Consider the following 24626-nt stretch of genomic DNA (forward strand, 5'->3'; position numbering starts at 1 on the left):
ATGCCGCTGCAGGACGACACCCTCCGAGAGGTGTGGGCCTCAGACAGGTCTGGAAAGCCCTCACCTCATCCTACCTGAACCCTGGTGGGGGGGCCAGATGGAGGGTTTGGGGAGGGGCAGGAAAAGGGGAGGGAGACAGACTGATTCCTTTGCTACCCTCAGCGGGCATGAGGAGGAAGGCCAGAGCCCGGAGGTCCCGCAGCGCACCAAGCAGGTATGTCACCCCTACTTGGAGAAGAGACAGAAAGAGCCCCCCACGCAGCGTAGGGGGTCTGAGAGTGGGGAGGGTCCCCCTCAGCAGCCTCTGGGGCTTGTTGCTTCCCTGGAGGTTTTTGTTTTTGCACGAAGGGGGTGTTTGGGGGTATGGGGTGTCCAGGGGAGGAACTTGGGCTTTGGGGCATTGGAGGTGGCCGTGGTACACGGGAGGGGGTCATCCTTCCTCACCCCAGGAAGGGGCGCAGTTCCCCTCCCAATAATCTGTGGTTATTTCTGGCGGCTCAAGGGATTAGAGAGTGATAGGCAGCCCTCAGAGCCCCCCTTTCCTTCCCCTCCCTCCTCTTGACCCCCACTCTGCAGCGACAGAAGTTGAGGAAGAAGAAGACAGAAGCCCCAGAGTCCCCCTGCCCCACGGGATCCAAGCCCCGGAGACCTGGAGGCATGCGGAAGGCTGGGCCCCGGGGCGCCCCCCCGGGTGAGGGTCACGGGAGGGAACGACCGCAGGCGAGGGTGTCCTTGAGTCTGGGAACGCCCCCCCCCCGGGAGCAGGGGCGTGGCGGGGGTGTAACTGGACGGGGAAGCGGCGGAGCGGGCTTGGGGTTGAGCTAGGGGTTAGGAGGAGTGTAGGGATGATGAAAGCTGGGAGAGGGATGTCCAAGGTGGAAACAGAGCCCAAGGGAGACTCCAGGGTGAGGAGCCCGAGGGGGAGTGGGCGCCGTTGGAGGTCCCGCCTGACCCGCGCATCTCGGCTCAGCGGGACGGAGGAGGAGCCCGCGGGAGGAGCCCTCCCGGGAGCCCGCCGAGGCCCGGGAGCTGCAGACTGTCTACGCCAAGTTCCTCAGGGACCCCGAGGCCAAGAAGCGCGACCCCCGGGAGACCTTCCTGGTAGCCCGCGCCCCAGACGCGGAGGACGGTGAGAGAGCGCCAGAAGGAAGGGGGCGTCTGGAGAGGAGGAGGGAAGGGGCTGGACAGGAACAAAAGATGGAGAGAGGCAGACAACTCGGAAAAACCGCGTCCACGTCCCTGGCTTCGTCTTTGAGCCAGGAAAATCTTTATTCTCGTGTTCTTGTCCCATCGTCGGGAGGGGGAAACAGAGGCACATTGAGGTTAAGAGTTTTACCTTAAACTGCAGCTTCCCTGGTGGTCCAGTGGGTAAGACTCCACCCTCCCAATGCAGGGGGCCCAGGTTCCATCCCTGGTCAGGGAAATAGATCCCACGTGTATGCCACAACTAAAGACCCCCACATGCCACAAGGAAGATCCTGCGTGCTGCAACTAAGACCCGGCACAGCCAACAAAAAATAAAAATAAATAAAGATTAAAGAAAATTAAAAAACAAAAAAACCTGCAGCTAGGGGCCAGAGGTAGCTCAGACGGGTCTGGCTTGAAGTTAGAAACAGCAACAGACCAGGACAGGGAGAAGCAGAGTGGGAGAAGCAGTGCAGGTGTCTTTTAGAAGGGGCAGAGAAGGGGAAACTGAAAGACCCCAGGAGAGTGTGTGAGGAGCTGAGGGTCCCAGAGAGAGAGGAAGGACCTGCAGAGAAGGGCGTTTTCCCAAAACAGGATTGCCAAGCCCCCAGCATCCCCCCAACTCCAGCTCTCTCTCCTGACTTGTAGACCTTGGAAGACTCTGGGGTCACCCCCTTCTCTGAGGAAGGTGCCGAAACTCCTTTCTTCCTCCTGTTTCTGTTCCAGAAGGGGAGCCTCCTACCCCCAGCTCCTTCACCGCCTCCCAGCAATCTGGAAGGACTGGGCTCCCCACGTAATGGGGCCCACCCCAGCCCCCGTTATGAGCAGTTTTTACCTGCAGGGGAGGAGGAGGAGGAGGAAGAGGACGAGGAGGAGAAGGAAAAGAAAGAGAAAATCCGTCTGCCTCCCAAGAAGCCCTCCAAAGAGAAGCCTTCTGCAGACATCAAGGAGAGGAAGGCCAAGGCCCAGGGTCCGAAGGGTGGGTGTTGAGGGTCCAGAGGGGGTAAAGAAACACAAAACTAGCCCTACCCCTGAGAGGCCTGGTGTCTCATGGATACACAGGAGTTGAGACATCAAAAAGCTCCCCAGATGGGCTTCCCTGGTGGCGCAGTGGTTGACAGTCCGCCTGCCGATCCAGGGGACATGGGTTCGTGCCCCGGTCCGGGAAGATCCCACATGCCGCGGAGCGGCTGGGCCCGTGAACCATGGCCGCTGAGCCTGTGCTCCGCAACGGGAGAGGTCACAGCAGTGAGAGGCCCACGTACCGCAAAAAAAAAAAAAAAAAAAAAGCTTCCCGGTGCCTGGACCCAAGAGTTTTTCCCTTTGGTAGTTTCTTCCCTCCGATGGTCCTTAAATCAATATGTGCTCCCTCCACCATCCCCCCAGCCCCCTGCCCAGGGTGCTCTGTGAGCCAGGGAGGGCAGAGGATTTTAGTTTTCTTTGTGATTTTTTTAAACTCAAGATGAATTATTTTTATGATATTTACAAAAGTATCAAAGTGATTATAGTAAAAAATCAATCAATGAATAAATGCTGTGATAGCTCCCTGGCTGGGGCACCTTGCCCCATGGGTACTGGGGTCTGGTCTACATGTGGACATGTAGCTAGGACCTTGGGCCTCTTGGAGGGGCGGGGAGGACTGTCTGTAGCACTGACCACAGGAGGTTTTCTGGAGGAGATGGGGTGGGAGCTGGGATTCAGAGGCTCAGTTAGGAGGCCTGGCATTCATCCATTCATTCATTCATTAACTACTTATTAAACTCCTGGTGTTCATCCAGTCCTTTTTGGGCTCAGGGTTATAAACAAGACAAGCAGAAGGTGCTCTGGGCCTCCCTGGGGACTGAAGGAACAATGAGTGGATTGGAAGGTGGCTCTTCTTTGTCTAACTCCCACCCTCCATTTCCAGAGGACCTGGGAAGCCCTGTCCCCCCACTGAAACCTCTGCGGATTAAGAAGAAGGAGGCATCAGCAGGGGAAGGGACCAAGATGAGAAAGATGAAGAAGAAAGGTGAGCCTGGTCTGTGGAGGAACAAGGGACTCTGGGTGAGGCGGGGGGTGTGACCTCTTCACATCCACACACACAGGGTCCGGGGAGGCCGACAAGGACAGCTCAGTGAGCCCGACCAGAGTGAGGAAGAAGACACCGGCAGCCATGTTTCTGGTTGGGGGCGATGACCCTGGGGAAAAAGCTCTGAAGAAGAAAGGTGGGTGGCAGTGGCCTCTGGTGTCAGGACATCCAGAGGCAGTCGTGGGTGTGGAAGGAGGGATGCAGAATAGGGTGAGGAGTAGGGGTTCTAAAGTCAAAGACTTGGTATATGTATGGATTATTCGCTTTGCTGTATAGCAGAAACTGACACAGCAGTGTAAAGCAACTATACTCCCAATAAAAAATAATAATAAAGTCAGAAGACTGGGGGCATCTTGACCCCCACTTTAATAGCTGTGTGGCCTCAGGCAGTGTCTTAGCTTTTCTGAGGCTATTACTTTCTTTTCTTTACTTTTTTTAATTTAGTTATTTTATTTATTTATTATTTTTGGCTGCATTGGGTCTTTGTTGCTGCACGCGAGCTTCTCATCGCAGTAGCTTCTTTTGTTGCGGAGCATGGGCTCTAGGCACGCAGGCTTCAGTAGTTGTGGCTCGCGGGCTCTAGAGCGCAGGCTCAGTAGTTGTGGTGTACGGGCTTGGCTGCTCTGCGGCATGTGGGATCTTCCCGGACCGGGGCTCGAACCCATGTCCCCTGCATTGGCAGGCGGACTCTCAACCACTGCGCCACCAGGGAAGCCCTATTACTTTCTGATAATAGTGAAAGGGGGTTGCTCTCTTGTGGTTGTGGGAGGGGTCCAAGTGAGGCGTGGGTGTTGGACGTACCTTGCAAAACAAGATGGGTTCTGCCAGGGTAAGGGGTTAACAGACTTGCTCCCCTACAATGCTCAGGCACTCCCAAAGACTCAGAAGAGGAGAAGGAGGAGGAGGAGGAAGAGGTGGCAGCTGTGGTGACCAAGAACAGCAATCAGAAGGGCAAAGCAAAAGGAAAAGGCAAAAAGGTTGGAGCCCAGACGGGAGAGGGTGAGGTCCCTCCAGGGAGCAGTGGCAGGGGCCTGGGCTTGGGGGACCTGAGTGTGGGACCTCGTGGGCTGGGACCATGGAGTCACTTGGGGTTAGAATCTTAGCTGCCTCTCTGGTGACAGGATATGAGGACAAAGGGAACCAGGTTTGTGAGAACAGAAGAGGCAGTTGTGGGGTCACCAGGTTGGGACTGGCCACCCGGGGGCCTTATGTCACCCGCTCTGAGCCCTCCCCCTGCAGCCTAACTATCAGACACAGCCGGAGATGCTCTCATGGCCCCACGTGAGAGCCACACGTCTTCCGTACCAGGGAGGTGGAGCCCAGGCAGACAGGCACGTGCATGCACATCCCTGGGCACACTGACTGACTGACAGCCAGCTGTAGTTGAGCTATTACTTTTTTTTTTTTGCGGTACGCGGGCCTCTCACTGTTGTGGCCTCTCCCATTGCGGAGCACAGGCTCCGGACGTGCAGGCTCACAGGCCTAGCCGCTCCGCGGCATGTGGGATCTTCCCGGACCGGGGCATGAACCCGTGTCCCCTGCATCGGCAGGCAGACTCTCAACCACTGCGCCACCAGGGAAGCCCTATGACGTTTTTTAAATTGGGGTATGGTTGCTTTACAATGTTGTGTTAGTTTATGCTATACAGCAAAGTGCATCAGCTATATGCATAATATATCCCTTCTTTTTTGGATTTCCTTCCCATTTAGGTCACCACAGAGCATTATGTAGAGTTCCCTGTGCTATACAGCAGGTTTTCATTAGTTATCTATTTTATACATATTAGTGTATATACGTCAATCCTAATCTCCCAATTCTTCCCACCTCCCCACCCATCCACCCCATACTTGAGTTTTAAAAATAGTTCCACTCTGCCGCTCTGAGATACTGCTCAGAGTGCTTTCTGCTCTCCCACCCAGGCCCTCCCAACCTTCCAGCAACCAAAGGGTTAACACTGGCCATCAGAGGCCTCCAGGACCTCTTCCAGTCCTACCAGTGTCCACTCTGACGGTGCAGTCTCCATGGGCAGAACACGTTGTTAAATATTTCCAATACAGCCCCCACTCACAAACAGGACTCAGGTACCAACATGCACAGGCAGGAGTAAGCAGGAGAGAGAGGTCGAACTGGAAAGAGAAAGTGATGAAAGTCTTCGAGAAACAGGTTTCCGTGAGCAGAGAGATCATCCTGAGGGCAGGGCCTGGGGGTATCTTAGTTTGTGGGTTTACTCCTTTGTACAGGGGTGGTCAGGTCTTGGGGGACTGATTCACATTAGCCAAGATCACCAGAAACTGATATATAACTGAAAGGCCAGTTTATTGTCTTCCAAAAAGAATATAACTACAGTACAGCCTTTAATATAGTAGGCCAAAATTCACCTCTGTAGAAATGTTTGAATGAGTCTGGCTTTCCCCACATCACGTTCCAAACATAGTCTTGGATTTCCCAAGTTTCTTCTAGAGCAGCCTAGAGCGAAGAAGAGATGCCACTTACCTGGAGGCTAAGGGCCTGCTCCCTAACACCAGCCTCACTTCACACACAGTGCAAACCTGCCCTCAACAAAAATGGGCAACCTCAGCACACCAGGGCTTCTTAGTGACTCCCAGACAGCATTTACACCTGAAATGCACACACCCAGGTGGCAGTCCCTTGTCTCCGCAGCTGGGAAACTTGGGGTTAGAGTCTTGGTTCCCCCTCTTGTGAGGGACAGAACATGATAGCAAAAGGCACTAGGTTTGTAAGAACAGAAGGGGCAATGGTAGGGTGGTCACTTAGGCCACCCTAGGGCCTAATACAACCACATAGTTAATAAAAGTTTTTCAAAGAGCAAAATAAACTTATTTATTCATTCATTGTATTGCCTATGTATTGCTATATAACAACCACCCCAAAACTTAAAATGACAATTTATTTTCTTAATTTCTGTGAGTCAGAAATCTAGGAGTGGCTTAGCAGGGGTAGTTTGGACTCAGGGTCTCCTGTGAGGTTGCAGTCGAGATGTCAACTGGGGCTGTGGTCATTCTTAAAGTCTGACTGGAAATGGAGGATCCACTTCTAAAATTGTTCACTGTCATGACTGTTGGCTGGAGGTCTCTCCAGAGGCTGCTTGACTCTCCTTAAGACATGGCAGCCAACTTGCCCCAGAGCCCAAGAGTGGCCCAAGAGATACAGCAAGGCAGAAGCTGTAATATCTTTTATGACCTAGCCTTAGAAGTGACCGTCCATCACTTCTGCCATATCCTATTGGTCACAAAGACCAATGCTGATACAGTGTGGGAAGGGTCTACACACGGGCATAAATACCAGGAGGCAGGGAGCATCGGGGGCCATGTTGGAGGTTGGCTGTTACATTCATTGAGTATTTACCGCCTGCTATAATTATAGTGGTAGCTGACACTTCTATAACACCATGTGTTTAGAACACAGCAATCCACACCTTCAGCCTCACCTCAGTTCACTCCCTGAGAGCATCCATATGATGGAAGGTCTTTCTAAAGGCTCTGGGTTTAACAGCATTCAAAGCCCAGCTTCACCTCTTACTATGTGAACTTGGACAAGTTATTTAAGCTCTCTGAGCCTCAGCTTCTTCACCTGTATAATGGAACAACTACCTCAGTAGCTACTGATAAGAGGAATGAGTTAATATTTGGAAAGTGCTTAGAATAATTCCTGGCACATTGGTAGACTTTCTATGAGTGTCTGTTAAATATATAAACTAAGGTCTGTCCCAGGTATCCACCCCAACCCTACATACTTCTCAGATGAAAAAACTGAGTCACAGTGTGGTTAAAACTTAACAACCATGACAGACAGTTAGTGGTGGAACCAGGATTTGAACCCAGGCTGTCTGGCTCCAAAGCCTGCGCTCATAACCACAAGCTAAACAAAACAGTAATAAAGCACAAAGCTCCCCAGAGCCTCCTAACATGGCCTGGTGAGCTGCTGGGGGAGGGGCCGGCTGCACTCTAACAGCCTCTGTTCTCTCCCCAAACAGAAAACGGTGAGTTGTCCTGCCTGCCCTGCCTGCATCCCGGCACTGGGGACCTGCTGAGGGCCGGGAAGCTAGTGCTCTGGGGCTGATGCACCCTCTGCCCCCACCCAGAAGGAGGAGAGGGCCCCATCCCCACCCGTGGAAGTGGACGAACCCCAGGAGTTCGTGCTTCGGCCTGCCCCCCAGGGCCAGACGGTCCGCTGCCGGCTGACCCGGGACAGGAAGGGCATGGACCGGGGCCTGTATCCCTCCTACTTCCTGCACCTGGACACAGAGAAGAAGGTGGGTCGGAGAGAGGTGGCAGCCAGTGGGACGGAGAGTGGAGGGGCCAGGACCCAGACTGAGGGAGAGTCTAGAGCCAAAGTGCATTGGGGCGAGGGCTGCAGGGCAAATGGGCCTTCTCTTTCCCCGGGTGCACCTCCTTCCTCCAGCGCACCTCCTTCCTCCAGCGCATCTCTGTGACCCCTCTCCCCAGGTGTTCCTCCTGGCTGGCAGGAAACGGAAACGGAGCAAGACAGCCAATTACCTCATCTCCAGTGACCCCACCAATCTGTCCCGAGGAGGGGAGAATTTCATCGGGAAGCTGAGGTGGGGCTGGGAAGCTCAGTAGCCAGTCACCTTTGTCCCCTTGTGCCTGGCAGAGTGCCCACCACATCGGACACTCTGGAATTGTCCCCTGGCCCGGGGCTTCTCACACTTTGACAGGCATAGATCACTTGGGGGTCTTGTTAAAATGGTTCAGTGGGGGGAGTTCCCTGGTGGCTTAGTAGTTAGGACTCTGGGCTTTCACTGCCGTGGCCCAGGTTCAATCCCTGGTCTGTGGAACTGAGATCCTGCCCCCGCCACCCCCCCCAAATAAAGGTTCAGTGGGTCTGGGCAAGGAGTGAGGTTCTGCATTTCTAAGAAGCACCCAGGTGATGCCCACACTGCTGGTCCAGAGACCTCACTTGGAGTAGGACATAAGGTCCATGGGACAGGGATTATGCCTGTCTTGTTCATGGCTGAATTCCTAGCACGTGGCACATAGTAGCCATTCAATAAATATTTACCAACTGAACGGACGAATAAATATTCATCACCTACGCTGTGCTATGTCTCTCCATATAGCTCATTCAATCCTCACCACAAATCTGAGAGGTGAAGGGAAAGTGAACCCCCGAGTCAGGCCTTATTTCTTTATTTATTTAACAAACACTTATGTAAGGCCTACCTATGTGTTAGGTGTATTTCTAAGTAACTTCCAAATATTAATCCATTCAATCCTCTTATCAACCAAATGGGGTAAATACTGTTATCATGCCCATTTTACAGATGGGGAAATTGAGACTAAGAGTTTAAGTAACTTGCCTGGGGTCATACAGCTAGCAAGAGACGGAGCTGAGATTTGAAAGCTTCCCAGTCTCCTAGATCCAGCTTTTAAAAAGACTTCATGGCGGAAGCCAGGGGCAGGGGACCTGAATTGCTCCGGTCCTAATACACACCCATGCTTGAGGTAGGAAGCTCTCAAAGCTTGACTGTGAGGAAGGGTCTGGGAGGAGGGGTGTGGACCCTCCTCAGCCCCGCCCCCAGCTCCACCCTGCTTGCAGGTCCAACCTCCTGGGGAACCGCTTTACCGTCTTTGACAATGGGCAGAACCCGCACCGCGGAGGCAGCACGGATGTGGGGAGCCTTCGGCAGGAGCTGGCGGCTGTGATCTATGTGAGAGTCCCACCTGTCCCCCGCGGCAGGCAGGCCCCTCCTCTCGCCGGGGCCGGCCTAACGCGCATCTCCCTCCCAGGAAACCAACGTGCTGGGCTTCCGAGGTCCCCGGCGCATGACGGTCATCATTCCCGGCATGAATTCGGACAAGGAGAGGGTCCCCATTCGGCCCCGCAATGTGAGCGCCTTACCTCCCTGAAGCCCTTCCCAGAGGGTCCTGCTCCGTACTGACCTGCTTGTAACCCACTCCTGGGAAGCTGGGGGGCGGGGGGGGGCGGTGCTCTGCCTGCCCAGTACCCAAACCCCTGAGCACACCCATCACCCGGTCACAAATCACCCTGTCACCCCATCACCCTGTCACAAATTCATTCTGGCAACTTGTGGAATGAATTCAATTCAGGGGTTTTTCACTGAATTCACCGAAACAAGCACAATAGGGGTTGTTTTGTTTTGCTTTGTTTTTTTCAGTTTACATCAAATCACTCATTCATATATTCATTCAACACACATACATTGAGTGCCAAGTATTAGTCTAGGCAACTGGAGACATCAGTGGACAAAACAAAGATCTGCACTCATGAAGCTGGCATTCTAGTGGAGGGAGGCAGACAGTAGACAATAATTGTGATAAATAAGTAAATTGTGTAGTATGTTAGAAGGTGATAAGTACTGTGGGGAAAAAAGAAAAAGTCGAACAAGGGAAAGGAGGTGAGGGGTGTGTGTGTGTGTGTAGGTTTCAACTTAAATACAGTGCTCAGAGTGAGCCTCACTGAGAAGTTGAAATTTGAAGGAGGTGAGCAGCAAGCCTGCAAATATCTGGGAAAAGAACATTCAGGCAGGGGGAAGAGACAGTGCAAAGGCCCTGAGGCAGGAGTGCCTGGTGGGTTGGAGGAGCAGGTCAGAGAGGTGACAGTGAGGGGCAGATGAGTCTGTATAACTGGTTTTTACTCAGAGAAACAGGAAGCTATATCAGGGTTTTGAGGAAAGGAGTGATATGATTGACATATTTTAAAAAGCAAAGGCTGTTTGTTTTGTGTGTGCGTGTGTGTGAGGGGTAGGGTAAGATGGAGAGATGGCCTGGAGAGAGGTGGCCTCCTTCAGTGTGTCAGTCCCACGCTCTGCTCCTTAGCACTGCAAGTTGGGTGAGCCCAGGATTTCAGAGACCGATGACTGGCATGGACACTCACAGTGATGTCACTTTACTCATTTGCAATGAAAAAGAATACTCCCATCAGCTGATCACACATCCCTCCCTGCTGGAAAGACACTGTAATGAGAGGCCTGGCCAACCCACGGGGCACGAGCCCTCGGAGGCTCCGGTCTTCAAGAGCTTGTGGGTTCCACAGTTGCTCCTTCCGTCCTGGAATAAACATATAAATCCTCCAGAGGCAGTGCCTCCCACGTGTGTTTGGGCTTGGTAAGAACTACCCAGTGCTGCTTTGTGTATCTCTTCATCATCTTACAGTTCATTCATTCCACAATCATTTATTAAAGCCAGGCACTGAAGATCCAAAATCAACCCAAGAGTTACCATCCAAACAATATCTGATATTTATTGAGCATTTGCTCTGTGCCAGGAACTGATCTAAATAACACTTCATGCACTATTAATCATTTAATCTTCACAGAAGCCCGCTGTGAGGGAAACTGAGGCCCAGAGCCACTAGTCAAATACTGTACATGCTGTTAGGGTATCTAATCCTGTCCGTAACAGTGCAGTGGGAGAAATGGCTCAGAGCAAGGCGTTATGGAGGCTCAGAGCTGACATCTGAACCAGACATGGGGTCAGGAAGGCTTCTTGGAGGACACGGTCTTGAGTGGGCTCATCCTAAGTCATGAACATGAACAGGTGACAAAGAAGCTAAGGAAGGAGATACCTCAAGAGCACCATCGCACACATACTGCTCCTTCCTTCCAGAAGCTCTTCCAGGACATTTTATTTAACTACTCCTTACCTATACATCTCTCCAAGCTCAACCGTGAGCTTCTTGTAGGTCCTAGAATAGCTGGTTCATCCTTGTAATCGGTGCCAGCATATACGGCCGTTCCTAAGACCCCCTTGGGCACCAATGGCATCGAGCACCTCCTGTGTGCCAGATGCTACTTTCCACTTTCCAACCCTCCACTTTGTCATTCCACAGCAAAGCCCATTCTCACAGATACATACCCTGCCCGTACGGACGCCACAGAGACCGCACATGCGCTCAAGGATACCCTGCATGGACGTTGACACCCAGGCTGCACACACACAAGGGCATGCACGCGTCCCCAGCCACCCCTCCACCACCAGTCCTGAGATATCTCAGCCACCCCTAACTGTCCTCTCCCTAATACTGCCCCACCCGTGGCACCCCAGGCCAGCGACGGGCTGCTGGTGCGCTGGCAGAACAAGACACTGGAGAGCCTCATCGAGCTACACAACAAGCCCCCCGTCTGGAATGATGACAGTGGCTCCTACACCCTCAACTTCCAAGGCCGAGTCACCCAGGCTTCGGTCAAGAACTTCCAGATTGTCCACGCCGATGACCGTGAGTATCTGAGGACCCAAGCCAGGCTGTTCCCCACCACCCCCAAGACCTCAACCCTTACTCAAGTCTTTCCCCCACCCCCCATCTCTCTCTCCCTCTCCCTCTCTCTATATAACACACACACACACACACACACACACACACACACAGAGGAGTGGAGCTGTCCTTTATCTCTGAAGCCAGAACATTCAGGAAGGTCACTCTCTCCTGCGGGGGCACTGACATTGTGCTCCCAGGAGCCTCATATATTCCAAGCAGGTGTCTTGGGGCTCACTGTTCCAGGCCGTCTTTCTAGCACTGACTAGAGCTTGGGGTAGATATTGGGGTATTCTGGGTAAGGCTGTGTTGAAGGGACAGTTACGCTGCTGGAGCTTAAAAAACACTGATAGGGAGTTCCCTGGCGGTCCAGTGGTTGGGACTCAGCACTTCCACTGCCGGGGCCCTGGGTTCAATCCCTAGTCAGGGAATTAAGACCCCGCAAGCTGATAGTGCAAGCCACGTGACGCGTCCAAATAATAATAATAATAAATACAAATTTAAAAATAAAAAAGACTGATAGACCAACCCCCATGTGGCCAAGAAGGATGCTGAGGCTCAGAGAGGGCAGCACATTATCCAAAGTCTCTCAGCAACTCCAGGCGGTTACCCTGGCCCTCAAAATTTATTTCATAAACACTTAAACAGTGTTTATGTTTACTTAACACATGAGGCTTTCTATGGACCAGGCACTGTTTTCAGGACTTCACAGATACTGAATCATTAAATCTTTTCAGGAATTCCCTGGTGGTCCAGTGGTTAGGATTCTGTGCTTTCACTGCCAAGGGCATGGGTTCAATCCCTGGTCGGGGAACTAAGATCTCCGCAAGCTGCACCACCGAAAAAAAAAAATTAAATCTTTTCAGCAGCCCTGTGAGGAAGGTATTATTATTGTCCCTGTTTGGCAGAGGAGAAAACCGAGGCACAGCGAAGTTAAGTAACTCACACATACAGCTTGTGAGAGGCAGAGGTGGGATTAGAACCCAGGTAGTCTGGCTCCAGTGCCCAACCCCATGAGGATGGTTGCCTTTTAGGAGTAGGAAATATAAATCAAGCATTTCTATCGTTCTCTCTCCAGTGAGATCAAAGGCCTGCCCTCGAAGAGTTAGGGAAACAAAATGTACCCTGAACACAATTAAGTAAAAATGTCCCCTGTTACAAGCCTTGGGGAGAGGTCCCCACTAGGGTGAAGAGGTTTGGATATGGAACGTTATCTCCCAAGGACTTTCCAGGTTCCCAGAATTGGTTAACATTGAGTGAGTTCCCTACCCCCACTCCATCCTAGGGATGTGCCCCCTGTGTCACCTGTCCTGAGGCCTTGAAAAACCGCTCTCCAGATCACATTTCTGGTGGAGCCTGGTCGGCCGAGGTTGGGGGTATTTTTAGCAACATCCTGTCCCTATGGATGCTGGGGGAGGTGTTGGAATTGAGGCTGGAAACCTGGGCTAGATATGGGATGGGGGCTGAGGGGGCCACTGGATAAGGAAGGGAACCATGAGGCTGGTGGTCTAAGACAGGACTTGGGGTCTGGGGGTGGGAAGAAGAAGGAATGGGGCAAAGACCACAGAGGCGTTGGAAAGGAAGGATTCTAGGCTTAAGGAAGTTTGACCGGTTTCTCTAAGTGCGGGCTGGTCATATGCATAGCCCTGGGCAGCAGAAGGTAAGGCAGGGTCGCCGCCCTCAGGGGCTTACCGTGGCTGGTAAAGCTGTAGGCAAGTGGGGCTTGCTGGGCGAGATAAGAGGGTGGATGGACGGTGGGGTGAATAACTGAGACGTGGCTAAGGACTGGGGCCCCAATGCAAGAGTGGGGGGACTTCCCTCAATGTTGAGGGCACTGTCTGCCAGGAGGGAGAACCCAAGAGGTCTCGGGCCGCCCCCACCCCGTCTGTGTCCATAGCCGACTACGTCGTGCTGCAGTTCGGCCGCGTGGCCGAGGACGCCTTCACCCTAGACTACCGGTACCCGCTGTGCGCCCTGCAGGCCTTCGCCATTGCCCTCTCCAGCTTCGACGGGAAGCTGGCCTGCGAGTGACCCTAGTAGTCCTCAGCGCCCGCCAGGGTTGGGGAAAGGATTCAGTTTGGAGGCTTGAACGGTCCCTTCACCAGAGTCCCCACTGAAGACTCCTCCCTTGTCGGGGGCTGACCCCGCTGTCTCCGGGTGACCTCCATCCACTGCCCAGCCTGGCACAGGCGAGGCAGGGGAGGATCTCACACGGCGGGTCGGACGGAGATGAAGAACATCTGGAGTTGGAGCCGCACATCTGGTCGCGGAGCTAGCCTGCGCCGCTTCACCACCACCCCCGCCCGGCGCCCCAGTCACTTCCTGTCCAGGAGCAGTAGTCAGTGTTGTTTTAACCCCCTCTGGGACCGTACTAGGGCTCCAAGGAGGGGGGCGGGCTCCGAGGAGGGGCTGGTGATGGGGAACGAAAACCGGGTACCCACATCCCCAATAAAGCTGCGTCCTAGGCCAAGAGGAGCAGTGGTTCTTCAGCGCGTGCGGAGAAAAAGGCGGCGGGAGGGGTCCGGAGCGCGGGAGAGGTCCGGAGGGCGGGCTGGAGGCCTCCCTTCCCCACCCCCCACCCCGCTCAGGCCCCGGGCGCTCCCGCGTCCCCTCCCACGCGCCCATCGTGGGTCCTACCGAAACTCGGCTGGCTCGCGATGTCGAGACGCCCCCCGCGGGGGCCCCGGGGAGCCGGGCCGAGAGGGAGGGCCCCGGAGGTCCGGGAAAAGGGGGAAAGGGAGAAATTCGAGAAACAAGCCTCTCGGGGAGAACCAGACAAACCGGGTTCGGGCAGGGCGGGCGCAGCCTCCAGGGCGGGGCCGGGTCTGGGGCCCGAGGAGTAAGGGGGCGGGCCCTCAGTCGGGAGAAGGCGCTCCGCCTCAGCCGTTCGGGACTCGGGTAGGGGGTAGGGAGACCCGAAGACCGTGCGCCCCGGCTCCGCCGGGCTCCTAGTGACGCGGCACCCGGGCCCCTGCACCGACGGGAGTCCTGCCCCCGAGGTGGGAGCTCCGCCCTCGGCCCCGCCCAGGCCGGAGCCCCAAATTCCGGCGGGGGACTGGGGAGGTAGGGTAGGGCAAGGGAGGTAGAGAGCGCCGCTCCGGCAGGCGAGGAACGGGGCGCCCAGGCGCGGAGAGGCCGGGGGTCGCCTGGGGTCCCGAAGCGTCAGGGTGGGCAGCCCAAGCGCGGTCGGGGGCGGCCCTGCGCGGCCCCGCCCCTCCAGGCCGGTGCCCGCCCCCCTGCGCGCCCCGCCCCCTCCTTCCCCGCAGCCCCCACCCCCAGTCCCGGCTCCTCAACACAAACTTTCCGTCCCGCTCGCTCCCTCCTCCGCGCCCGGCGCCTCCCGCTCCAGCCCGGCTCATTCCGCACATTCCGGTCAGCCCCCTCCCCAAGACCCCCCTTCCCCGGCCCCCCTCTTCGCTCCCTCGGGCCCGGCGGAGCCGCCCGGCCGGAGCGCCCCCGCGAGATCGGACCAGGTAAGCCGGGCGGACGCCGGGAGGAGGCCCTGCTGGGAGAGGTGGTTTGGTTGGTTGGTTCTGGGTTGGGGGGGCACTCGAGGGGGGCTGGTTCCCAGAGCTATTGTCCAGCCTGAGCCGGAGCCCCGGATCTGGGTGCCGGGAAGTTTAGAGGAAAGGGGGGGAAGCCCTCCGGGAAGCCCCGCCCACCCCTCCCACCCCACCCCCATCCCACCCCCCCCCCGCGACCCGGACGAGTTGTTCGGGGGAGGTCGGGGCGCCGGGAGCTTGGCTACGGTGCCATCGCCTGGCCCAACGTCCGCCTTTGGGGTGTCGAGGTCGGGGTCTGGGGGCCCGCACGGTCTGGGGGGCCTGCCACCGGGGAGCTCCCAGTCCCGGGCCCCGCCGCCCTTTGGACTCCCAGCTGGCGCTCTCTCGGAGCCCGCTGGGCCCCAGCTCCACGCAGGCCTTGGGCCCGGCCTCCCGGCGCCCAGGCCGGCTCCTGCGTGCGGTGCCCACAGCCGTGCCGGATCGTGGAGGGTGTCCGGCAGCAAAGCTGCGCGCCCCGGGCGTGGTGCCCCCTGAGGGGCAGGAGCTTAAGTTCCCTCCAGTCTGCCCCTGCGTCGGGGTGGAGTTTTTGGAGTTCCAGCCCTGAGCCCTGTGAGCCTGGCTCTAAAGGGGGCTGGATTTGGGGCCTTCTCTTCGCCACGCTTCCTCAGAGCCCTTGTTTAGACTTTAGAGGGTTTGAAGGCCGCTTGTCTCCTCTAACCCTAACCCCCCAACACCACCCCCACCATTGTCTGTCGTGCCCTTTACTCCTGCCTGGGGAAGGAAGGCCGGGAGTGCCTGTCTGCGTCTGGTTTCCAGCTTAGCCAGGCCGCACGGCAGTGTCACGGAGACCCCACTGTGTCACCTTTCCAGGAGAGGGGCCCTGATCCAGGGCTGAGAGATTCTTTCTGAACAAGGGGGAATGAGGCGTTGGTGTAGGGCTTCTCAGGGGGCACCTCCTTCTGTGTCTTTACTCGCTCCAGGTAGAGGCAGAAGCAGGTCAGGCCTGGACTTGTAGCCCAGGAGAGCAGGGGGTGGGGATGGGGGCTGGACACAGCTCAGAGGGGCTGGTGCGAGCCCACGGCGCCTCTGTATATCCGGCCTCCTGCAGCTGATTCTGTGTCCACATGTTCCACCCCAGTGCAGGGGGCCAGGGCGCCTCCTTGGCCAGAATGCTGGGGGCAGCCTGGGGTAAGGAGGGAAATCTAAAGTTGCCAAAAGTTAGAGATTTGGGGGAATTAGGTATTCCTCCCTTCCAGATTCTTGTAGCTCCTTTTCCAAGACCTCCCCCCAGCAGTTCCACCACAGGACGTGGTTCTGTGGTCTTTCTAGATCCCTAGGAGATAAACAGATGTATTTTCTAGGACTAGGCTATATGGTGACAGTGACTTCAGTGGCCCTGGATGCCCCCTCCTCAGAGAGAGGCTGGGATCCAATGGGAGTCTCAACCTTGTGGGCCTTCCCCCACCACCATCCCCCCAGGGAGGAGCAATAATTAATGCTAATTAGCGCATTTGAGCAAGGGAATGGCTGTGTAGGATGGTCAGTGATTGGCAGGACAGAGGGGTGTGTGTGTGTGTGTGTGTGTGTGTGTGTGTGTGTGTGTCCTGAGCCCTGCTCCCACAGAGGGGTGTGTGTGTGTGTGTGTGTGTGTGTTGGGCCCTGCTCCCACCCTGTGTGTGTGTGTGTGTGTGTGTGTCCTGAGCCCTGCTCCCACCGTGTGTGTGTGTGTGTGTGTTGGGCCCTGCTCCCACCCTGTGTGTGTGTGTGTGTGTGTGTGTGTGTGTGTGTCCTGAGCCCTGCTCCCACCGTGTGTGTGTGTGTGTGTGTGTGTCCTGAGCCCTGCTCCCACCCTGTGTGTGTGTGTGTGTGTGTGTGTCCTGAGCCCTGCTCCCACCCTATGTGTGTGTGTGTGTGTGTGTTGGGCCCTGCTCCCACCCTCACCTTGGTACATTCTGACAGTTGGGTAAATACTAAAACAAGAAGGAGACCTCTCAAACAGAGGAGGTCAAGAAATTAAGAGATCTGGCCCCAGCTGGGCCTTTAACCAGTTGTGTCATCCTGGTGGGCCTTAGTTTCCCTGTTTGGAATCCATGACTTCTCAGGTCCCTTTTCTCTGAGCTTCTCTCGGAGTCTCTGTCTCCTAATCAATCAGCCTTCCCTCTCTTCCCATCATGGAACCTGAACCTGGTGGGGCCTGGAGAGGTGAGTGGGTGACCCAGTGGTCTAAGAAGAAGGTGAGGGCTAACCAGAGGGTGACTGAGGGCAGCTAAGCCAGGTGAGAGTGGCTGAAAAGGTTACAGGCAGCAGGTGTCAGGGGAGAGGGAGGCCGGTGGAGTCCAGGGAACTGCCCTGGGAGGTGGCAGTGGGGTCTGGCAAGGCTGGGCAGAGTAAATGGTGTTCAGAGGCCGCCTGGACGGCCGACCCCTCTCCCAGACGCCTCTAGGGGCTCAGGGTGGAAGTTGGAAGGGAGTGAAAGCTTCCAGCCCTGTCCACCTCCTCGCTCAGGAAGGGAGAGGTGCCTAGGGGCCGGCTGACAGGGAGGACAGTGGGGGAGGGAGCTGGTGGTGCCAGGCTCCAGGGAGCCAAGAGGGCTCCCAGTGCTGCAGCTTTCTGTGGAGGTGGCCAGGAGGTCGCAGTCTCTGCTTCCCACGTGGGCACTGCAGGAGCTGTGGGGTCTGAGGGGTGGCCTTGAAGGTCCAGGTCTCCATGGCCCTCTGGGGCCGCCCTGGGGCCACGGCAGGAGCTTCTCTGCTCAGAGCTGGGGTGGAGGCCAGCAGATCACACTCGGCCCTGTCCCCCGTGGCCTCGCCCTGCCCTCCCCTCCCCACTGGTGTGCCAGCCTAGGGTGGTCTGCAGGAGAGGCCCTGCCCCTCCAGGGAGGACTCTGGAGGGGAGAGGGCTCTGCGGGTCCGCTCAGGGTCCCACAGGGGACTGGGGGCAGGAGCCAGAGAATTCTGTCGCTCTACAAATCCCAAAGCCTCGGCCCCTGAGGTTTCCTAGAGTGCTGATTGCTTCCTGTACTCCCTGCCAGGCCCGACAGGACAGGAAGTGATAGAGGGAAACGAGAGTGCCACTGTGTGTGCCGCTGGATGTGTGTGAGAGAGAAGCCGAGTGGGACACTCTGTGTGGGTGATGCTGGGCGGGTGGATGCAGGTGGGGGGAACTGGGTAAAGCCAGTTTGTGTGTGTGACTGCGTGTGAGAGCAACTGTATGCAACATTGTGACTTTGTAACATTCACGTGTGAGAGAAGCTATGGTATTCTGTGTGCCTGACACTGCAGGTACATGAGGGAAACTATGAATGATGTTCTTAGTGTGTGGCTGACGCTGCGTGTGTGTGTGTGTGTGTGTGGCTGTATGGGGGACCTGTGTGTGTGAGGGGCCATCACGTGGGGTACATTTATGAAAGACACCGTCTGCTTGACTAGCGGTGTGAGCTCACACTCGTGTCTGGATGGGATTCCGATGCCCCAGGTGTGTGAGGGACACTGCGATTGTGTGGCGCTGTGTGTGTCAGAAGCAGGATGAGTGACACTCTGTGTGACGTATGTTGCTGTTGCACGCCTATGTATGGCGCAGTGTGAACAGCAAATGAGATGACCTTGGGTTTGTAGAAACTCTGATGGTCTGTGTATGACTATGTATGACACCACGTATGAGAAAAGTTGTCACAACATGGTGTACATGTGTGTGTAAGGGGGAAACCGTTGTGACACGGCGGACTATACCCAGTGCAGCAGGCGTGTGCTGAGAAGCTGTGACAACAGCTGAGTGTGAAATCAGGCGTGTGGGTGAGACTGAGCACGAGAAAGAAACTCCGCGCATGGAGGGACGGTGCTGTTTGTGGGGTGTGACTGAGACCGGCTCTGTGGGTGGTCACATCTGAGATGGTTTGCGACTGTAGGGCAGTGGGGGTGACATCCTTCAGGACTGTGGCATATATGGCGTGGGATGCCATGTATGATGAATTTGGGGGACTGTGACCCCAATGCATGTGGTGTCTACGTGGAGGACCACAGAAAGAAAACTGTTGAAAACAAAGAAAGAATGGGACTTCCCTGGTGGTCCAGCAGTTAAGATTCCACACTTTCAGTGCAGGGGGCACGGGTTCGATCCCTGGTCGGGGAACTAAGATCCCACGTGCCGTCAGCATGGCCAAAAAAAATACAAGAAAAAAAGAAAGAAAGAAAGAATGTACTTAATGCCGCTGAAGTGTGCACTTAAAAACGATTAAAATGGTACATTTTTTATTACGTATGTTTTATCACAATAAAAGAAGTTAAGAAAAAGGAATAAGGGAGATGCAGGTAACAGTGAATGTGCAGGACAGTGGCTGTGAAGAGCAGTGTGTGCATTTGATAGAGAGGAGACGCCCAGGGAAAGCCTGTGTGTTTATAGACGACATTGACATTGTGACCTTCCTGAGGGGGCAACTGACTGAGGGACTAGTGGCAGCTCAGTGGGTGATCCAGAGTCCAAGGGGCCCTCTGACATGTTCACTGAGAACTGTGAAACCCAGTTTCACCCCTTGGCTGCATCCCCGCCCCCTCCAGCTTGGATCCCTGGCCTTCCTGGAGTGGGATGAGATGAGACAGGACAGTCTCAGAGTGGGGGTGAAGGGAGGTGTGGGAAGTGGGCCCCTTCTTCCTGCAGGAGGTTTGAGGGCTCTGAGTCTCTTCCCTCCCTCCCTCCCTCCTACACTGCTGGAAGCAGGGGTGACAGTGAGGATGAGCCTTGGAGAGGGAAGCCTGGGGGGCTACCCTGCCCCATCTGCTCCCCGAGGAGCCCGCGCCCTAGGAGAGGGGGTGGGTGGGTGCAGAGACTGGATTCCCAAATTGGAAGCACATTAGTAAGCTGGGGAGGGCTGGGGAGCCCCCCTTCACCTCCCTCCTAGTGGGTTCTGCAAATTGCTTCCTCCTGTAAAAATCTCGACCCTGCTCCAGGGGGGAGGGTACTCCATCTCCAGCCTGGCAGGGTGTGGTCACTTGGCAGGGTCCCCCAGGGGTCCTTGGCCTGCAGGTGGGGGAGGCAGACACCATCCCCATCCCGCCTGCCCTGCTCTCCCATCCCAACCAGAGCACGGCCAGTTCTAGGGTGGGAGCCTCTGGCAGCTGGAGAACAGCTGGCCCGCTGTGGGGGTGGGTGGGGAGGAAGGAGGGAAAAGCAGAGGAGGCGGGGAGGCTCCCTTAGCCCTCATCTACCGCCTGCCCCATCCTCTCCCCCCTGGCTGGCCAGCCCAGCCCAGGTTTGGGGGCAGGGCATTCAGGATGAAACTGCTGGTTTCACTAGTCTTCCCACTTCTCACTCAAAGTGAGAGCACGCTGAGGGCTGAAGCCCTGCAAGAGTGGACAGCTGCTGCCCGCTAGACGCAGCACCGTCACTGGGCTCAGTCCGACCTCCCCGCGGGGCTGGTGCCGGGGGAGGGGTGCCAGGTGCACACACCTGCCTGGACTTGCCTTTTCTGCATCCCCCACCTGGCAGAAGCTCTGGGGGAGCCCAGGTTTCAAGCCCATCCCTCCTCCTACTTGAAAGGCGGTAGAGGGCTGGGTGGTCTGGAGGCTGCTGGGGCCCTGGGGGGTGAGGACCTAGGGCCTCTGCAGCAGCCCCTGCGCTGGCCTCCACCCCTGGAGCTGTCCAGCCAGTTATTCCAGCAGGTCTGGCCCCAGGGTGGGGAGTGGGCAGCAAGGTGCCCCTTATCTCCCTCAGGGCCCTGAGGCCTGTTCACCCAGCCTCCTATCTCCTACCCGGCCGCCACCCAGAGGCACCTTCTGACCTCCGAAGGCCCTGGGAGAGGGGAGGCGGGTGTGTGCTGGTCAGATTGAGGGTAAGGTTAGAGCGAGAACACAGGAGGTCCTTGGGCTGTGCAATACCAGGGAGATGGGAGGTCGTCCGAGAGGAGGGCTGGGGAGCAGATGGGCCAGGAGTGGGGATGTCCTGCATGTGGCCCTGTTGTGGCTGAAACCAGCCCCCAGCAGTGGCTCCCCTGGTCACTCCTTCCCCCGAGGTCTGCCCCAGCCTCTGAGTCTTTCTGTCCTTGGCTTGCGCTCGCTCGCTCTCTTTTTCTCTCTCACCACCATCTGGTTTTCCCCTCCCTCACTGCCTGACTGTGTCTGAGTTTAGTGATTTACCCCCTTCATCTGTGTGTCTCCATCTCCTCCATCTTGGTCTCTGTCTTTCTGTCTCTGTTGGTCATAGTGACTCTCTCCCCACTCCCCCCAATGTCTGTGGATCTCACTCTCTCCAGCACTCTACCTGTCCGTATGTCTGTCTCTCTCTGGATCTCTGTCTCTCCCTCTGGGTCCCACTCCAAGATCCCCTCTCTAGGTCTCTTTATTTTGTCTCTCACTCTGTGACTGTCCCGTCTCTTTTGTCTGTTTTCTTGTCTGTCTCCTGCTCTCTTCACCCACCCCCAGACTTGCCCACACCGTGTCCCCCTTCCCCTCCTGTCTATCCCAAGCTCCACCCTCTTTGCCTCTCACTTGGGTCTTTCTCCCCCTTCTCCCACCCCTCCTGGTGGTGCAACCCAGCAACGCAGAGGTTCTAGACACCTGGGACAGTGTCAACGAGCAGCTGGGGGGCTGCCACCCCTGTCAACCCCACTCTGTAAAGGGCAGATAAGACCCAACGCTGGGCTGGGGCTGCCTTCCCCTGGGGCCTGCCCTCTGACCCCAGGCAGCCCCCTCCACCATGCCTGAGTCCCACATTGGCCTCAGTCCAGCCCTGCAGCTGGCTGAGGAACCCATAGCCTCCTCCCTGCCCCCAGCCTGAGTCCCAGTGGTTTGGGGTCTAAGGAGAGGAGGGTGGCCCACTCTCATCTCTGTCCTCATCCCACAGCAGTAACTCTGGGAAGGCCAAAGCAGCCAGTGCAGACTCCTTGCACTGACCTGCTTCTGAGTGATGCGGTAGGACAGAGACCCCAGTTCAGCCCCCAGCGGGGCTCAGCTGCCCGCCTGCCATTGCCCACGGGTATGCCTCGGTCTGGGGGTACAAATATTCTTATTGGGGTGTCCGCTCACGCACCCATGCAGCGTACTGCACACACGTGCTCCAGTGCATTGCTGTGTGGGGTGGGGGTCACCTGCGGACCCCTGTGTGGGTGCCTCTCCCCGCAGGGGTGTTCCTGGAAAGTGAGTCTAGCATGTGCCTGTGAGCCAGCGGAAGGGACGGTGGTCCTGCTTCTCTCCTTGACTTGTCCTTGTGGCCGCCCCCTGGGCTCCCCTCCCCCTCACCAGCTGCCAGCAGTCCCAGCCAGGGGCCGCCGCCCCGCCCCCCCAGTCTGTCCCAGCTCCCAAGCACTGCTGTGTTCGCCATATTTGGCCACAGTGCTCCTGCGGGGGGCGGGGCGGGGCTGACATCACCCCGAGAAGGGGGGGCCACTCCCTGGATGAGGGGAGGCGGGCACAGACTTGGGGGAGGCAAGAAAGTTGCTTTGAAAAGTCTGGGGCTGCCAGGGCCCCCCATGCGCCGGGCCCCTGCTGCTCTGAGGGAGGCCTCAGGAAAAGATTTGGGGGGAAATGGATTGAGGACTCTGTTGGGAGGGGTCTTAGCTCATTGTAGTCCCTCTTCTGCCTCCCCTCTAACGCCGCCTGTGGCACTCTCAGACTTGGGGCACTGGGGTGGGGCGGTGGCTTGCCTCCCAGCTAGCTTAGTATAGGCGCCGCTGTGTCCCCCGGCATCCCACCCCTCCCCCCGACTCTTATTACAAGAACTTGCCCTCAAGGGGTTGAGGAGGGGATGGGGATGAGAATACAGCTTGCGGGGGTGAGCAGAGGGGTGTGGCCCCTCTGACCCGTCAGGAGCATGGCTTCCTCTCTCCCTGGCTGCCCTCTGGTGTGGTGGTCTTGGAGGCCTCACAGGAAGGGTTACAGTGGTCTGGGGGTCCTTGAAGTTGCTCCAGCCACCTGTGCTGGGGGGGACCCTGTGGTCTGGACCCCACTGGGCATTCTCAGGTGGTTGCCATGACAACCCATGCTGGGCCTCCTTTCCCTCTGCAGATGGTGGGGCTTCTTACCTTGGTTAAGAGACTGAAGCTAGATTGCCTGTGTTCAGAACCCAGCTCTAGCACTTACCAGCTGTGTGTCCTTGGGCAAATTGCTTAACCCCTCTGTTCTTTGGTTTCCTCATCTGTAAAGTAGAAGCAATAATAGTATCTACCTCATAGGTGATTGTGAGGATTAAATGAGTCAATGTGTATAAAGTCCCAGACTAGGGCCTGCCGTATGCAGGTGCTGTCATTCGTAGTAAAGTTAAATGTAAACTCTATATCCATCTGACATTCAGGCCCCCAGGCCCTCCCCATCCCATGCCACTAGCAATTGCCTTCAAGCCTTCCAAAGCAAAGAGGTGGCCCCCACAGGGAAAATCCCCACCCACTTGACAAGACCTGGAATTCTTGTTTGAGGGGAAAGAAGTCTCTTCCCCAGCTTCTGATGGGGTCTCCCACTCTCCACCCTGCGCCCCCTTTCCCTACAGCCCAGAGCAAAGTCCTGGGGTCTAGCCATCTGGGGCTCTGGGGCTCCCAGGACCCTGATACACCTTGGACATGTGGTTCTGAGGCTGAAGGGAGCCGGGGGGTGAGCCTTAGAGCCGTGTGTGTTGGGGGACTGTCTGGGTGTGATCTGCTTTAATAACCCAGCCTGGCGTGTGCAGGGAACTCAGAGTTTACAGAGCCCTGGCCCATCCACGATGTGGGCCAGGGCAGGGGCCAGCGTGTGGGTAGTTTATGGGCTGCTGTGGGGCCGGGAGGTGCGGGAACAGGAAGTGGGATGGAGGAGTGGGTGGGGTTGAGCAAGGCTGTCGGCCAGGCACCTTCTCAGCTGCTCCCTTACCAGCCAGTGTCGCTCCCGTCTCATGATTCCTGGGGCAGTTCCTGCCCTGAGTTTAGGTTCCTTGGCAGGGTTCTCATGAGTTATCTTTTGGGGAAGGCAAAACTGTAGCCTTCCTGGGTCTGGGACCCTCCTCAGGCCACAGCGGGTCCTTGGCAGGATTGCAATGATGCTGGGGGGGAGAATGAGGGGTGGGGGTCCCTGGTTGGGGATCCTGATGACAAGGAGGAGGAGCTGGCAGAGCGAGAGCCAAGGAGCCCTCTGAGAGCCGTAGAAGCACTGGGCCCTGCCCCTCGTGGTCCTCCTCTCTGCCCATCATGGTGCCTTTGGCAGCTGCATGGCCTTGTGAGCCTGTTTGCCTCATCTGAATAATGGGCATCACTCCTTGCCCTCCCTGCCTTAGTTTTGAGGATTGGATAAATATGAAAGTACTTTTTCCCCACAAAAGTACTGTGTAGGTATAAGGCATTGTTACTGTTGCTGTTGATCACCACCAGGCATCATGGTTGGCACTTTGTCTGATCTCATTTCATTTTAACCCTCACAACCTCAAAGGAGACCTTTCCTTCGTTTTACAGGACTGAGGCTCAGAGAGGTGAAGTAACTCATCCAAGGTCACACAGCACTGACTAAACATAACCTCTGGTTGCCTCCACCCAACCCTGGAGCACCTGCCCCAGGGGTGGAGATTGCGGTCTGGGAGGACCCTGCCCTAACCCCTCTGCGTCTGCCCCCCAGGCTCAGGCTGCCCAGTGGGCTCAGGCCCAGAGCCCAGAGCAACCAGCACAATAG

The 24626-nt window shown here is 56.5% G+C and overlaps 2 protein-coding genes across 2 annotated transcripts in view; one reads left to right on the top strand and one right to left on the bottom strand.

Annotated features, from left to right (window-relative positions):
* The window catches only part of LOC111178729 (uncharacterized), a 176143-nt gene extending 159183 nt beyond the window's left edge, over positions 1-16960 (bottom strand). Inside the window, exons 1-4 of the mRNA XM_089919870.1 lie at positions 16951-16960; positions 15872-16012; positions 15276-15539; positions 14144-14794 (exon numbers count right to left, since the gene is read on the bottom strand). Of these exons, the coding sequence (XP_089775996.1) occupies positions 14144-14794; positions 15276-15539; positions 15872-16012; positions 16951-16960 (1066 nt within the window). The remainder of the gene's footprint in view (positions 1-14143; positions 14795-15275; positions 15540-15871; positions 16013-16950) is intronic.
* On the top strand, positions 1-24603 carry TULP1 (TUB like protein 1). The gene is made up of 15 exons (XM_022581704.3): positions 1-47; positions 163-214; positions 577-655; positions 971-1129; positions 2027-2164; positions 3092-3193; positions 3270-3389; positions 4121-4236; positions 7356-7526; positions 7720-7832; positions 8831-8942; positions 9022-9120; positions 11299-11470; positions 13404-14505; positions 24413-24603. Exons 1-14 carry the CDS (start codon positions 1-3, stop codon positions 13535-13537), a joined length of 1614 nt encoding a protein of 537 aa, XP_022437412.1. The 3' UTR covers positions 13538-14505; positions 24413-24603.
* The last annotated feature ends 23 nt before the right edge of the window (positions 24604-24626 follow it).

The sequence above is a fragment of the Delphinapterus leucas genome, chromosome 10, assembly GCF_059928025.1.
Source record: "Delphinapterus leucas isolate spDelLeu-1000000601 "Yukka" chromosome 10, BTC_Dleu_Yukka2, whole genome shotgun sequence".
NCBI lineage: Eukaryota > Metazoa > Chordata > Mammalia > Artiodactyla > Monodontidae > Delphinapterus > Delphinapterus leucas.